This window comes from Streptopelia decaocto (genome assembly GCF_964273445.1).
Source record: "Streptopelia decaocto genome assembly, chromosome: 7".
In the NCBI taxonomy this organism is placed as follows: Eukaryota; Metazoa; Chordata; class Aves; order Columbiformes; family Columbidae; genus Streptopelia; species Streptopelia decaocto.
Genome location: NC_138661.1, coordinates 60,503,718 through 60,520,844, shown reverse-complemented (window position 1 = coordinate 60,520,844; position 17,127 = coordinate 60,503,718). Strand labels below are relative to the sequence as shown.

The following is a 17,127-nucleotide window of genomic DNA, read 5'->3' as shown; positions in this document are numbered from 1 at the left end:
CATCGTCTTTCTCTTTTTGTTAAAAGTGACCAGGCGTGTCTCTAAAGATTAACGGAGTGGTTGGGAAGGAATTAGGGTCTGGTTTGGTTAGAGGCTGTTTTTGGAAATAGCTTCCAGAAATTTTATCAGAACAAAAATCTCTTGAAACTTCAGCAAAAAGGGGCAGCAATCAAGTGACAAGAAGTATCGTGGCTGTACCCAAGGTGGGTCACAGAGCCAGGTGTCTTCTGGGTTTAGTTCTGAGATGAATTAGGAGTGAGAAAGCTAGTTTTCAGTTGGGATCCAAAGGGGAAGTGTTTTCAATTGCTTTCTTACCAGAGCCATTTTACTATTCTGTAAGGTGCAATGTGATGGAACACATGAGTCCCATGAACTAAAGCACAGCAGAAGACAGCGAAGAAAACCAGGCTACTACAGAAGAGAAAATATATCTTATTTGGCTTCTTCTATCTCATCAGAGGAAATATTTTAATCATTTTCTATCATGAACACCAAACCTTTCTGTAGGACACTGGAGATTTAAATTAGGAGGTCCAGCAACTAGTATAGCACTGTTCAGGCACCATCTGGAAATAGCAGCATCTTTTCTTTCTAATAATGCCCTTTGCTCCAGATAGTGTGTCTTATTTTTGAGAACCAGATGCTCACTTTGATAACTGTTAACTATTTACTGGTTTTACAATTAAAAGTGATTTCAGCTATTACTCAAATGTGATCATGCCTGTAGCAGTGCTGCTTCTGTTTTTTTTGTATGATTTTTTTAGGGTTCCTGGCAGTGTGCTCATTTCCCAGGGAAAATGCTGCCGCCTAATTACTTGACAGAAAATGCGAATACCTTTATCTTAGGGAAAAGAATTAACCTTTTAATAGCACATCACTGATTAATACTGACATTTTTCATGTTTAGGCAGCCAATGCAAGCTAGTGTTAAAGAGCAGAGCTACAGTTTGTAAATGCAATTACCTGCTTTATCTCTGTGTGTTGATTCTTTGCGAGCTTTGTGTTTCACAGAATGGTTGGGGTTGGAAGGGACCTCTGGAGATCATCCAGTCCATCCCACCTGCTAAAGCAGGTTCACCAGAGCAGATCACACAGCAATGTATTCAGGCAGGTCTTGAATATCTCCAGAGAAGGAGACTTCCCAGCCTCTCTGGGCAGCCTGTTCCAGGGCTCTGGCACCCTCAAAATAAAGAAGAGTCTCCTTATATTCACATGAAACCTCCTGTGCTTTCATTCTGTGCCCTTTGTCCCTCATCCTATTGTTGGGCAGTGCTGAAAGGAGTCTGGTCCCATCCTCTCAGCACCTACCCTTGAGATATTTATAAGCATTGATAAGATCCCCTCTCAGCTTCTCTTCTCTGGGCTGAACAGACCCAACTCTCTTTCCTCATAAGAAAGGTGCTCCAGACCCCTCATCATCTTTGTAATCCACCGCTTCCAGTAATTCCTTGTCCTTCTTAAACTAGGGAGCCCAGAACTGCAGAGACACAGCCCATGTGGGTCCAAGCTCTCTGTCTGAGGGATGTGGCTTCCCAAGAGGTCCCTTGCCTTTGCAGGGAGATGCGTGATGAGCAGGTGCAGGCACCTGCATCCTAGTGATGGTCTGGGTATGCATTGCTCACGGGGGACCCTGGAGCTGGGCTGGGCACTCAGGTATTTCTCCAGCATTCTTGGGAACCCCACAGTCTGCCAATGTTACCATTTATTTTTCAAATTCAGAAGCAAATGTCATATATTTGCATTTCATTGAATAACATTTCTTCTGCATTTTAATTCATGACTGAAAAGTTAGATTTGACCAGGCAGTTATTTAACCTTTTTACTGCCATAGACCAGACTCCCCCTTTGTACTTTTACCCTCTTGTACTCTGCCAATGGCTGTGGATGATTTTTTTCTATTGCTTACAGTAGCAGTGTCCTGTCAGAGAAGTATTTGCAGCAATTTCCAAGAGGTGAGAAAGTGAAATGAGGCGACATATTGCTATAAACTTGAGCTACTGCCACGTTTATGCAGCAAAGGAAAAAGAAAATCCTGCAAATAAAGACTAATGAGCTGTGCAAAGCACAGTGAAAGTAATAGAAAATGGAAATAATTTTTAAACATTTGCATGATAGTTTCTAACCTGAGCCAAGTTCTCATCTACTGTAGAGCAGACAAGGGGCTTAAGAATTAATTACCTAGTTGATATGCATTGTTCATTAAGATGTAATTTTAAATTGTAATGTATATTGCACTTCATGTTGGAAATCCATGGCAGGTCATAGCAAAGTTGCAGATTGATTTGTTGTTCAGAACTTAGTTGCTGCTCTGTTATCCTGACTTGACCTCAGGAAGTTCCCTGACAGATCCCTGGAAGCTGAAAGTTTCATTCACAGGAAAGTATTTTCCTCCTCTTGAGATAGGGCCCTTGCTACATTTGTAAAAGGTAGGAATCAAAGGGTAGTATTGAATAACAAGTATTTTTGTAAGTGATTTCATTTAAGTTGATAATTCCTGAAAAGTCAATACATAAGAAAGGACAACAAATTGAGATTATGTGTATAGGGTTTTCTTCCTCGTTTCTGTCCTTGAAGTGGAGAGAGAAGAAAATACCCCAGCCTTAAAAAGCAGCTCTCTGTGCTGTCCCTTATCTTGAGTGCTGTCAAGCCTGCTCAGGAAAATTTTTTTTCTAATATAAGAAAAAAACCTATCCATTTTATTTGAAAGCTTTCTCAGCGATAGCTTTTGTTTTAGTCTCATTCACTGACATAAAGGAGTCCTCTCCAAAGAAAGGTGTGCTACATTTCAACTCAGTATTTATCTCTTGGCTCATTCATGGTAGTGGTTATTATACATTCACCGATTTACCCCTGGTGTGCACTGGGACTAAGTAATAGACTTTGCTTTTTTGGATTCAGAAAATGCATTGTATACCAGGATGGATAAATACCGGTTATTTGGTGCAAATCTTGGAGAGAATAGAATTTGGACTTGATTATTTTTTTGTTACTTTTTTTTTTTTTTTTAAACTATGTGATTTACTCCAAATGTCAAATGATCTTTTTGGACACTTTCTTCCCATCTAAAAATCAATAAGATATTGACTTTAAAAAAGTATTTTATTTTACTCTTTTTAGCAGTGACTTCCATACTTTGAGGCATTATCAGTGGAGCAATATTTGAATGCTGTGCAGACGGAGAAGGCAAGATGCTTCTTTGCATGATCTACATTTCTTTCCTGGTCTTTGCATCTTTGTCCTTCATTAGTCAGAGGCCACAAGCAGTAGAAAGAGCTTGAGAGCAGCAGAAGTCACTGTGGAAACCTGTGCCCTTGTATTGATTCTGTATACGTAGCACCTCTGAGACTGTATCTCTCCTTGGAGAGGATTAACCCCTGATTATCTTGCTGGGATCCCAAAGAGGGTCTGGCTCCATGTCGTCTGGGGCAAGCGTGGGGGTACCTGTGGTGCGGCCTCCCTGTCTGCCCTTCATGTCTTGGCCTGAAATAATCACTGGAAAACACAGAGAGCTCACCCTTCTCAGCCTTGGCATTTGCATGTGTGTTGCATCTAGTAACTGTAACTTCAAAGCTCTAAAATGGATGAAATAAGTTGAAATTGAGCAGTTTTAGGGGTGTCTGGGCAGCGTGTCTGGCATTTGGGTGGCACACTGCTTAGCTGCAGCCACATAATGTACCTTTCACAGCTTATGCTTCTAGCACATCCGTGTATTGGGTAGAGCCAATGTTGTGATAATCAGCAATTCTCGGATTTAATTTTCTCCTCTGGAACTGTTTTGGTCTATAACGTGGAGCAATCCATGTGCTCTCTGTTCCTGGGTGTGCTCTCTGTTCCTGGCTTTGCTCATCTGTAGAACAAGCAGCACTCAAAGGATTAACACTCCTGTGCTAAGTTAACAGCAGCCATGGCCAAAGATGCTGGTGCCACCAACCTGTTTGGTACCGTCTCTCTGCTGGAGGCTCTCACACATGAGGAATATGCATCTGCATGCTGGTGTTTTGGCACCTCACATTTTGGCTTGAAGCACAACGTGGGTGTCTTTCCTCTGTTGGAGGGGCTGAGGTTCTGGCAGGGTGGCAGAAGCTGTTGGAGGAGATTGAGTTGCTGTCCTAGCACTGGTAGAACATAGTCCAGAGGGTCTTCTCTGCTCATGGGTTACAGCCTCAAATATTATGTGCAAAAAAAAAATTCCCTTGAAAGACATGCTTGGTTTGGTGAGCAGAAAGCTTTTTGGCTCAAAGGAACATTCACAATTACCCACCCAGCATGTCAAAATATATCGTATTATGTAATTTGGTGCACAGTTTAACCTTTAGGAAGCACTATAATTTCTTTTAAAAAGTTCCGGAGACAATTTTTTTTCTTTGTAGAATTATCTATGTGGCTTTTAGCAGGGATTCTCTTCAGTCTCCTCTTGCTTTGATTTTGCAGGGAGACTTTAAACTCTGAAATCTTTATTAAAGGAATAGCTCGTAGTTAAGAAAATGCACTTTCATTGCATATGAGAAAGCTGCACTATCCCTGACTTGTAACTACTAGTAGAAAAAACTAACCGGTCTGGAGTTTGGACCTAAACTCTTCTTGTGCTCATTCAGAACTTGGTATCATCCTTACAGTCTGTCCCAGCTCCAGAAATTTAAAAAACAAACCATGTCATTTGCATAAAAATCATGAGACTTTAAAACATTTTAATTTTCTTTTATCCTACAATCATGAGAATTCAGAATTTTCATGTAAAGAATGAAAGTTGAAACAGTAAGAGTCTCAAATATTCTAAGATGCAAGGTAAAATCATGCAGACTGACAGCTTTGGTATTGCATGTTCCCAAATGACCTTGAATTTCTTTTGCTACGTCGTTCGTTAACTCACTTATTATGCTGATGCTAGTGGTGTCTACATAACCTTCCCTGAATAAACACAGTTTCTTTACAAAAGTTTGCATAAGTGTGTGTTTACAAATAAATAGATAAGCAGTGTGCTAAAGCAGGCTGTCAGACTCACAAAAGCATTGATCAATAAGCAATAAAAATTAACGTGAAAATAAATGTCATTCATTCATTTAAATGTCATTCATTCATTTGTGTCATTCTGTGAATAATCTGATAAGCTCGAGCAGAAATGGCAACAGGCACATTCAGCAGGTGCAAGGACAGTAGCACCTATAGCACATTCTGGTTTCTATATGATTATGAGCAGTCATCCTGCAGCACTATGTGCTGATGAGCTCCTCCTGTGCCACGCTCCTCTTTCCTGCATTTCTTGATCATCCAGCTGAGCATCTGCTCCATGAATAGAACACACAGGCGATGCAGCTGGAATTGCTGGGGGCCAAGCTGTTTCCTCAATGACAGGAACATGTTATTTTATCCCCGATAATCTATTGTCTCTTATACTGCTCTTCGTCTCCATCCCTGTTTGCTGGACAGGATTAAAGCATCCCGGCAGAGCTGCCTGTGTGGCCAAGGAGACACATGTCACCCCCGGGCAAGGCTGGCGCTGGGTACAAGTCACACCAGCCTGTCAGTTCCTGCAGCAATGTTGGTGACAGCCGTGAAGCATTTGCAGGCTCTGCTCTCCCAAATCCCAGCCAGCTTACACTTGGTCTGGGTTAGCGAAGGAGGCAGGGTGTATTGGAAGTGGGAGAGAAATACGACTTCATTGCAGCTCTATATATTTAATTTCATAGCTAAAAGTTTGCCTTTGATGCAAAGCTTTTTGTCTCGTGCGTTTCCCTCACTACCCAAAGGGAAATCTGTCTGTGAGAGAGGGGCAGATGCACAAACCTTCCCAACAGAAGAGACTGCTGCTTTGATTTTGACGTGAACAAAAATATGACCATGCAATTGAGATGACATAATACTGTGTCCCAACATTTTTCTGTGATTTATTATGAAGTTCGAACTGGTTTTGGTTGAGAAGACTTTGTGTAGAATGATATTTCCTCATACAGTTTTTCTCTCTGAAGCTCTTTAGTTTAAACAAATTCTGGTAGCTTAGGGACAAAATATTTTTTTCTGGTTATAAAAATAAATTAATAACAGTATTTTGGTGTCATTTTCTAAGATCACTGGGAAAAGAGCTTTTTGGAGGGCAGACGATGTTAGTTTTTAATGACTGCCTCTTGTAGCTGTTGACTATTTCAGATAAATAGGATGTGAACAAGCTCGCATGGGCTGTTAAGAAATTCTGTGTTTTAATGCTCCAGATCAGAATTTTGAGTCTGGAAGGTCAGTATCTAAGTTGGGAAAAGTTACAACTGAAACAAATGTTGATAATCAGTCTGTAAAATTTTCTCACAATCTGCATTAAAAAATGATATTGAGGAGATCAAAGACCAGGATTTATTTGGCTAGTTTATTTGCCTGCTTTTGCGTAAGTTTGTGCAATCCCAAGGAAGCAGTTTTCTCCACCTTTCCACCATCCATTCCTGCCATAATAGCTGTGGGTTTGCAGCCACCAAAAACGTGTGTGTGTGTGTGTGCTGCCCCTGCCAGGGACCTGCCTGAGCCCGGCGATCCCTCTGGGCTGGTTCTTCTGGGGTCTGACCCAAACCGCACCGACTGCAGAACCAGGGCTCAGTACGTGTATTTGTAGGTAAGCTTTTGGACATGGGTACAAATCGCTTAGAGGTTAAACATTATGCAAAAGGTGTGAAATTAAGCTGCAAATGTCTTTGTGGGATGGTGCCAAAAGTGAGAGGTATGGGATGCATATGTTGTGATGTAGTAATTTCATCAATGTAAGCCTGGAAAAACAGATATTATGAAGGCATAATGAAATTTTGTTATTCTGCACAGTGAGTAACAGTAAAATTTTGGTATGTTACATAGCTATTTTTATAAATGCTGAGCATTTTTGTCCTTTGTTGGTAGTATATTTCATATCCTTTGACCTGTGAAATCTGTGTTCCTTGTGCCATTTTTTTCTATTGTAAACTCTTCAGGAGTAAAAAAACAAAACCAAAACAACAAAAAAAAACATTTTGGGAAACTCTGAGGTGGCTCAGATAACATGTACATCGTACTATGTAGACTTATTATCCTTCAACAGCAGAAGTAAATCTTATTATCCTTTGGGTAGGGTGGTGCCTTTTTTCCACTGGTGTAACAGTTCTGCTTCTGCTTCTTTCCCTATTGTATCCCATATTGGTCACATCAGACCTTGGGCCACTCAGTCCCTCATGAAAAAACAATAATAAGTAGGAAACTTCCTACTTGTGAGAAGGAAAAAACAAGCAAACAGACCCTCAACAAAACACAACATTTTTTTGATAATAGTGGCCTTGTTTTTAAGAGGTGATGCAGCCCTAGGATAGTGCAATCTGTTACTGGGTAGACTGGGGTAAAGTGATAAATGCTCTCTTTCAGCAGTACTTATCTTGTAAGTAAATTGTCATTTTTATGTATGTTTGTAAGTAATTGTGTTTCTTGCAAGATTTTTTTTTTTTTAGATTATCTTTAGAATTGCTTTTGCCTTAAGGCTGGTTGATTTAGACCTGTATAAAGTCTAGATTGCTTTTATAATTTAATGTTTGGGTTTCCGCTGTGCTTTATATGGTATTATTAATGTTTAGCCTTTACAATAGTTAATACTAGTTGGGAATGACTTTTAGTTGTTTGTTTTGGTTTTTTTTGGTCTCAAATTAGTAACTCAAGCAAATTCATCTGAAAATTGAAATCCTGTCTTTCAATATGCTGAAGGTTACAAAAAGATATATACCTGACATATAACGGGAAGATGTCTTGGCCAGTCATACAATAAAATTTCAAAATGTCCTCTTCATCAGCTTCACTCTTAAATGTTGCTAATCCAGATGATCTGTGATTAATGAAATGTAAGTCAAGGCAACAAAAATAATCTGTGATTCTATTATTCTGTGAAACATAGATCCTCTGGGCATGGCAAATAGACAGGCATCTTCATTAGCCACTACTTTTTCTAGGGGAGGTTTGCTTAGCAACTATAATAGTGGTCTCACTAGAAATAACCAAACCTGTGTGAAGAATAACAAATGACTGTGGTGTCTCGGAGGTGTGTAACTTCATTATCCTATTTTACTGTTGCACATTAATTAGATGTATGCATAATCTTCAACCTTTGGATAGGCACTGAGTGCCCATGCTAATGGGCTTCCCTTTGCTATCCTTTTTACTTTATTAGAGGGGAGATAGGAGAGGATGTTGGTCTTCCTCTTGATTGCCTGTATGTTCTTCTTTGGTCCCTGTTACTCCTTTAGGTGTGCGCAAAAGGGTTCAGAAATTATAAAGCCATTATTTTCTCTAAACTGGATCAATTTTTAACTTCCTGCCATGGCATATTGGAGGCATTTCTCATTATTGTAAACTAAAAGATCCCTAATCAGTGACGGTTGTTGTAATGAGGTTACTGCTAAATGGATTGTTGGAGGTGGTGGTTAGTCCATAGCCCAAAGTATGAAAGAATAACAGGAGATCTTGAGACATGAGAAACAGCTGCTGCTATGTACAAGCAATGGCTCGGCGCACAATGTATGCAGGTTGAAGTTCTTATTGCAACTTTCCTGTTGGTTTGAATTGATTGTCTTCTTTCATCAAGTGCTTTCAGTTCTTGGTAGGGATAAAAGTGAAATATCCATCCCTATCCTCCCTTTTTCCATTATAAAGTCTTTGGGCAGTATTTGATGAGGATCTGTAGTTGTTAATATCATCCTACCAAGTAAAAGGGTCAAGTAAAGAGTATATACTTCAGTTTAAACTCCAGGTATTGAGAAGATAATTTCACCTTTTGCATGCTGCATCCAGTCACCACCAGGTTGTTGAATTAATGGCAGAAGTTTGAAATGGGTACTGATGGTCAGTGTCTTTCTGTAAAGGTAGAATAAAACAAAAATTCTGGCAGTAGAATACCAGCATTGTATTTTGGCTGCAGAATATTAAATAATGTTTTTTAACCTTCAGTTACTCAAAAGCTTTACTGCATTAATGGAAGTAAACAGAAAAGTTGCCAGTTGATATGGAATGGAAGAAGCAAGAACTGAAGGACTATAATTAAGCAGTGGTTAGAGGACATTTTTGTTCAGTGTTTTATCTTTTACTGTTTGAGCTTTCCTTTATTTCTTGTCAAAATGTGGTAACATCAATTCAACACTTTTTTTTTTTTTTCCAGGTTTATATTGTCTCTTTGCTCATAATCATTCTCATTAAACCAAAGTGTGAACAAATGTATGGTGCAGACTGTGCAGATTGATGTTGATGGATTTTGCAGTTTTAGAAAGCAAGAACACATTGACTTGTTTCCTTCCCCTTTAGGATTCATGTTTGCTAAGTGCTAGATGAAATCCCACATGAAGGTTTTACACTCACTGTTCAGTATGGCCTTTCAGTTCAGAGGTGAAACAAGACAGTTTGATGTCTAACAGCTTGGGTAATGATGACTTCATCAGCTGAGATGACCTCACAGAAATTTAAGGTGCAGGTTGCCTAATGCCTGATTTTGCAAAGCTCATAATCTAGTTCTTAATTTCAAGCATATGTTTGAGTCCATTCTAGCTGAGCAAAATACGTTGGCTTTTTCCTACCTTCTGTTAAAAAGCTGTCTGACTGTAACAGGGAAGGAAAAACCACCTGTTTCACAGTCTAAAACACAGCCTAAATCATAGTGTGCCTCTCAACATATGGTGAAATATGTAGAATATCAGGAATTAGGCCATACCAGTCTTTTAGTTCTCAGGTCCCCTAATGACACATTGGTAGCCACAGTCCAAACACAGAAGTATTACTTTTGTGCTGCAAAACTCTCCTGGTGGGTCAGGTTCTCTCGTAGACTCATTTCTGTCCAGTCTGATGATCTTCTGATGCAGTTTCATAAAGGCTAATTGGGTTTCCCCTTAGCCTGCTTCTCTCTCGTTGCTCTAGGTAGCCCTGTGTCTGCCTACCTTTGCTTTCCTCCAAAATGCTAGTGTACAAGTTAGCCCATGTTAAACAAGAGGTCTGGGGACTTTTTTAGTTGCTAAAAGGGCAGAGCTCTGTTCTGCCACCCATTCTAGAGCTGCTCCTCTGAAACAACCTGTTTCTAGGTTCTGTATTCATTCTTGTGTTTCAATGGAGGAAAGATAATAATGGTCCTTCTTCACCATGGCTTTATAAAACTCTTAGATACAGGGATAAAATGGAAGGTCTGTTGTTTCGGGTTTTTTGTGGGTTGTTTTTTGTTTATGGAGTGAAAATGCTACATTGAACATAATTCCAACACGTTCCTGTTGAATGCACACAGGAGCCTGAAGGAGCTAGTCTGATCATCTACCTTGACCTGCACATATGGATGATGGGCAGTGTAGTACAAGGGCATCACAACAAAGAAACTTAGCTTTAAATAGGTGCTGTGTGACCCAGTTTCCTCTCTTCTGCTGTATGGTGTTCTGTTGCTGGCTCCTGTCCTTGCCAGCTGATCCCCTTTGGTGCCATTGGCTCTGTTGACCCTTGAACCGTGTATCTCGAGGTCTGCCCTTGCTTACTCCTCCATGCAATTATGGGTATGGAGGAGGTTGGCGTCCCCGTTGTCTGAGCCAGATGTGCTGGAGCTGGAAGGCAGGGACTGGCTCTGCATTGTTTCTCTGTTCAGCTGTGCAAGGGGCACAGCTTGACATGGTAGCAAGTGCCAGTACTCGGTTTTGATCTATTGTCTTGGCAGAGGGGTAGGGGAAAAAAAAACACCTTAAATTTTACTCTTGAGTGAATCTTAATTTTTAAATTAGTAAGAATGTGAGATTTCCCATGCTATGATTTTAGAATAACTGTAATCATTTTAAGAAAACAAAGCCTAGGAACATTATGGTGTTGAATGTAGAGCAAACTGGTATTTGAAATGATGCGTTGTACATCTGCACACATCAAAAAAGGATTTTAATTTCCTAATTGTTTTGGATCTTACCCCCCTTTCCTCATGTTCATTCCCTTTTTATTTTCTTCCTTTTGTGTCTATTATTGCATGCATTATTAGAACTGGCAAGATGAGCACCTCCAGATGCATCCTGCAGGAACACAGCCAATGCTGACTCTGTTCCCATGTCAGAGTGCATGACGAGTCAGTGAAGCTTGGTTGTCAAAATCTATTCCCTCTCTACATTGCTTCTAAACCCATCTTCTCACATAATATTTTGACACAGGGTGGCTGATAACCTCAAGAATTGTCCCCAGCTTAAAAATGTGTCTTTTAGTGTGTTGAACCGTGGTAGTTAAAAGTAGTGTTTTGAAACAATATGGTCGAGGAAGCTTTCCTTATTTTTCTGTCAGGTGTCTTGAGTGGTTTATAATATCTGCCACATTGTACCTTTCACTGTTGTTGTTTTTTATTTTGTTTTTGGTGGGGGGGATGTGGATTATTTGTTTGGGTTTTTTTGTTCCTTTTTTGTTTGGTTGATTTGTATGTTTTCATTTTTTCAAAAAACTTTCTCTGAATTTTTAGGCCCTTAAAATACAAAAATAAGCTCACTAATTTTACTAAACATAAAGCATTTTGTTTTGTGATTTGTTGCAGCAAGACAACATCTCCTCTTCCTTTTGGGAAAGAACGTACTCATTTTACTTATTATTTTACAGGCATTAGGCAACAGCATATCAACGTTGCTCCTTCTACAGGATCTTTTCCTAATTGGAGATCTATACTATCACCAACACGGCCTTCCACAGAAACTAAGACTTCCTCAGTAGCTGAAATTTCTATGGGACAGACTTTGGAGAATGCAAACTTGCTTCAGATGATAAAAACAACACTGAGTGGCACACGTACCAGGACTTCAGATCAAACTCACCTGTTGCCCACCCTTTATCAAGGCAGTGGAAACAGCGCATCCCAGGAACCCGCTGAAGTTTCAGCTGAGTCACCTCTGAGGTCATCATCTCAAGATGCAGATGAAACAGCTGCTGTATCAGGTTTGCCTCAACTTGGTATGTTTGCCACATTGTCCACTACACCATCAGTGACACATTTGAGTACAGCTGTGCCATTTCAGCTGATGCCATTAGAAACACCCTCCATTTCAAAAGAAAGCACTTCAGGACCAGACATGCTTGCTGTTGTTCCATCACCATCATTCTCCTCATTGGTAATTCAATCACCTCATACCATTAACTTTTCTAAACCAGCTGTACTGCCCATCAAAGTGCCTTTGTCTGCAGATCCTGAAGGTTTCTTCAACACAGATTCAGCCAGCTTGCAGGTTAGTGAAAGCAGAAATAGTCCTGTAAGCATGGTCACTGTAGTACGTTCCAGTATGGTGAATCACAGAAAGGGTCCCGAGCTGTTTACGGGTACCCCACCTTTCCATCTCTTTGGATCAACAAGAGTGCATTTCACAGAAACAGTGGGAAAAGGGTCTCCTTCAGAAAGGACCTCTTTTTTGTCAGTATACTCTAATAGTCCTGTGTCGAAAACATATCAGTCTTCCCTGCCAGCAACTTCCAGAAGCCTGTCAAAGTTTCCTAATGAGAGTCCGTATAACGTGTCTTCTGCTGGCATAAAACCAAACAGTCAGCCATTTAAGTCAGTGTTGACTGACAGAAGCAGTGATATCGCTCCTCTGTCATTGCCAGTTTTTCAGGGTAAAGCAGAGGTTCCTACATCAGTCTCCCGTCCTTTGGGTACTCCACATCTAATACCCCGAATGAGTCATCCTCAGTCTTCCACAGCACAGACTAATTGCACCACAGGTCCTCTCAGTGCACCTTTCATGTCATCGGCTTCCAAGAGCCTCGCTGAGGTCTTCAGCTCAACAGAGAGCACATCTTCCCTTTCATTGCCAAAATCACTAATTCCAGATGCAAAGCACGCTCGCAGCGCGGTGCTGCCAGCACGAGCGTTTAGAAGTGAAACAGATTTTCCCTTTAGAAATGCAACACACTCCTCTTCAATGAGCCCAAGGTCTCTCTTGCTAACTGAGACAAATGACACCTTTGCTGGGATGGCACGCAAAAACAGTCCCCGTGCAGCGGCAGCTAATGAGGATACTTTGCAAATGCCTTCGACTGTTTCCTCGCGGCACTCGGTGGTGGCTCAGAATCAGACCTTTGCAGGAGACCTGACTGATGGTGCTTCTCAGGTGAATGACATGCGATTGCTGACTGCTTCTGCACGTACCCTCTCAACTTCTGATGGCTTTTCTGTGGCAAGAACAAGTCAACAGCCTTTCACAAGAGGAGTGACAGCAAAGATATCCACAAACTTTAATGCTAATAATGTTCTGCCTTATGGATCTCAGCTTTCCAAAGTTTCTCCAGATACCCAAACTAGTATACTCCCCAAAGGATCAAAAACACAAGGCACTGTTTTGGAAACAGGCATGACTAGTCCTGATCTAGCTACAGTACTGTTAATTACTTCTGCTACAGGCCTTTCAAACCGTGAACCTGTTATCAGAAATACACCTGCTACTAGTATCTTTGTGACTGCACGTCTTCCACCTGGTGCTGCAGAAAGTCCAGACGTAACTGCAAATGAGGACAGAAATGTTGTGACCCCATATGTGGAATATTCACCTCCAAGAGCGTTAAATCATTTTACCTCTGGTCAGACTTCACGTTCAGTTGATAGAAAGCATCTTGCTGCTGTCATGCCTCTAGCATGGGGAAGGCAGCCATCGCTGGTTTCCATGGCAACAGTGACGGACAGCCACGGCTCCAGCTTTTCTAGGATTTTGAGTGCGGACTCTGAAAGCAATTTAGATCCTGTCAGCTCTCATGAAATCACAACTCTGACTTCTGCATGGACCAATACAGCATGGCTGTCTTCAGATGGCATTAGTATTCCTTCTGTGAAAACTTCAGTCAAAATGGCAATAAGAGAAGTTTCTCCAACTAGTTCTCCATTGGAAACTGGGTATCATGTACCATACTCAGTAGTTTCAAGTCTGCAAAAGAAAACGAATACAAATAAGCAGTCACTCTTCTCCATGCCCTCGGCAAACTATACATATGCAAACTCTAGTCAAAACACTTCAAATTTCAACTTTGTTCCAGCAACGGGTAATAGTTTTTCAGAATTTGGTGTAGATTCATTTGCACTGAAAACATCTCCTGTTCAGTATTCAACCCTTGCTACCACTTTGACAATGCCTGATCCCCTGCAAAACAATCATGGAAGCACAGCTGAAAATGTTGCTAATGTCTTCACTGTTGGAGATGCTAATATCAGTATACACCATGGAGCACCTCTCTATTTACATGTGCCTCCTGTTAATGATGCAGCTGTTTTCCCTAGCTCTCTAGAATCACAAACAGCTGATGCTGGAAAGATTGCTTTATTGACAAAAACCTTAGACACAACACCAATGTTGGATTTTCAGCTCACTGACAACTTGACTTTTTTGGCCAGCTATAAAAATAGTGCCATCCCCAGTATACTGCCAACAGAGCCCACCTTTCCCATAACCAGGCCTTTTAGCTCAACTCTCTTGCATAGTTTTATTACAGAAGAAGACATTGGCTCTGGAAACTTGCTAGAATTTGCAGACGACCAGTTAGAGTCCTCTGGTTATTTGGTTTCGGCTGATAAAAATCCAGCTACATTTAGTGTGGAGGAGTGGGACACAAGTGCTACAGGACATAGTCTAGTTCCCAGTAATATATCTAATAAAGCTATGCAGGGCAACCCATTGCAAACCCCTACCACCAGTGCTCTGCAGTCAGTCATCATAACTTCTGTCCATGCATCACCAACACCACTAACTTCTCCTTTTTTATCAACAACCAACTTTACCCATTCTGTCATTACAGTGTTAACTGGAGTATCTTCTGGTGAAATACCTACAGTAGGAACTTCAGAAGCAAAACCACTAACAAGAAAATCATCTCCAGCTTCACCAGTGCCAGCTTCTTCCTTCTTTTCTCTGGGCACTGAGAACACACCTTTGCCATCTGTGATGGCTTTAAGCACACCAATACTGACACTAACAGAAAATAACACGGCCACAAAATTGGCATTGGATCTAAGCTCAGTAGGAACACATACAGATTTTGCTTCTGCAACAAGAAACACGACTGCATCACCCGTGGTTGTGTCAGCTATGCTCGTAACCCCTAAAAGTAGTACAGGCACAGCCTCCATGCTTGCACCCACAGCACATGTACCAAGGCAGATAGAAACAACAGTAGCTGACACCCAGAAGTTTCCAAGCTCAGAAATCACCAAAACGTCAACCCTGTATCCACTGACAATTACAGCAGCTTTGACATCTATTACAGCATCAGCGAAAACAACTAGGCTTCCCCCTACTCCTGTGGAAATCACCTCTGCTCCTCCCGAAACCACAGCAGCAGCCGCTTTCGCTAACATGACGGCAGCTCCTCCCTTGGATTGCCGACTCTCCAGGAACCTTATGGTTAAAACAGGTATGTGAAGCCACTAAATTTGCTGAAAGGACATGGCTTGTCTATGAGGGGCACCTGGTGATGAGGGGGAAATACACTCAAGTGTCAAAGAACATGGGGGCTTAATCTGAGGATGAGGCTGCTGCACTGAGAAACCAGATGGATAAAAGCATGATTGCTAGTATAGGGGTGGCATTTGCTTTATTTGTAGTTCGGATTTTACAACAAGTGTGTCAAATGAAGCAGTGAGATCAGGGGCTCACATGTTCAGTAGGTCACTGCAGGGATCCAGCAGAACCACGTCTGTGGAGGGACAACTCCATATGATGTGACGGTTTGGTCTCTGCTTTGCAGTAAGGGGTGTGTGTCACTGGAGAAGACAGTGCAGTAACCTGCCTTGGTCTTTGGCATATGAGTATCTACTTCTGTTTTTATATGAGCTACTAATTCTATCATTAAAGACACATTTGAAAAATGATGTTTAGTATTTAGAGCTGTATGCTTCAAAATGAGAGGATTTTGAGCTTTTTATGTGAACAGTGCCACTTCTGGCTCTAGGTGTTTTGTTTTTTACAGATAGATTTTCCTTAACTATAAGAACTCTAAACTAAAGGGACCTAGAGAGTTCCCTTGCCCAGGCTTCACATAGACTCCTTACAGTAGTACAGTGCAGCACTGGAAGATGTGTGTCTTGGAGATCTCAGCAAAGAAGAATAGCTTTGTAAAAGGGTTTATGACACTGTACAGACCTGAATAGTACTGGGGACAATGAAATAAGCAGCTTCTGGACCTAATGTGTGTTTAGTAGCTGCTAAATATCAGCATCTATTTCTGAAGATAGAAGTACCTTGTATACAGTATATGATTGAAAGTACTTAAATGCAGTTATGAAAGTTTCTGTAAATAATAAGAGAAAAAGAAAAACCTAGTGATAATAAAGAAAATGTACAGACACTTCCTAAATGAAAAAGAATTGTAGTAGTGGAGTAACACGTTTCTTTGTTTATTTAATTCTTGCCATGAAGGTGTGAAGCACATGTCATTTACATAGTCCTGCCTGTGCAGCACCAGCTCAGTCCCCTGGGAATGCTGCACCAGTCTGTCTGTGGGCAACCCTGTGGCATCAAACTTCCCTCGCAAAAAGCGGCATGCAAAGACTTGTTGTTGCTAAAGAGATTGCATTTGTTAGCCATCAGTCTGGAAGCAATGGGCTATTGCCATGGGATGAACAGGGAATGTGGAGATGCTACTGAGACCCTGCAGTTCTTGCTGCCACTGGAGCTGCTGCAAATCCCAATTGCTTTGATGATCTCCATCTAGGCAGACCAACAAAAAACAACTTAAAAATGCAAGTAATAGTATGGTAATGTCTCAAACTGATATGTGGCTTTTGTTGTTCCACAGTTCTCTTTCTGAACACAAGGAGGATGCTAATCAGCAATCCCTTCAAGGAGAGTGTCAGAAAAGGACTCAACCAAGTGCTGAGACAAGCTTTCAACCAAAATGTCAGTGCTCAGGTAAGCATGCGTGGCTTGCCTGCATGATCTCACCAAAACAGCTCTCCCACTAAGAGAATCCCGGCCGGCTGCAGCTCCAGTGCTGTCTCTGGATGCAGGAGGCCTCTTGGAAGTGAGTATGGAGCTTTTCCTATGGAAAGCAGGCATACATGGCACCCACTCCAGGCTCTAAAAATAGAAGGACAACTCAAAAGCTTTTGCCATTTTATTTGATGAAGCAGAAGGGAGAAATGCATCTTTCTTTTTGGTATGTTCTGGGAAATGCCTA

General features: G+C 41.2%; 1 protein-coding gene across 1 annotated transcript in view; it reads left to right on the top strand.

Annotated features, from left to right (window-relative positions):
• The window catches only part of KIAA1549L (KIAA1549 like), a gene marked incomplete at both ends in the record, with an annotated part of 127,992 nt that overhangs the window by 45,877 nt on the left and 64,988 nt on the right, over positions 1-17,127 (top strand). The window contains 3 exons of the mRNA XM_082057864.1: positions 11,578-11,925; positions 14,749-15,363; positions 16,747-16,859. Of these exons, the coding sequence (XP_081913990.1) occupies positions 11,578-11,925; positions 14,749-15,363; positions 16,747-16,859 (1,076 nt within the window). The remainder of the gene's footprint in view (positions 1-11,577; positions 11,926-14,748; positions 15,364-16,746; positions 16,860-17,127) is intronic.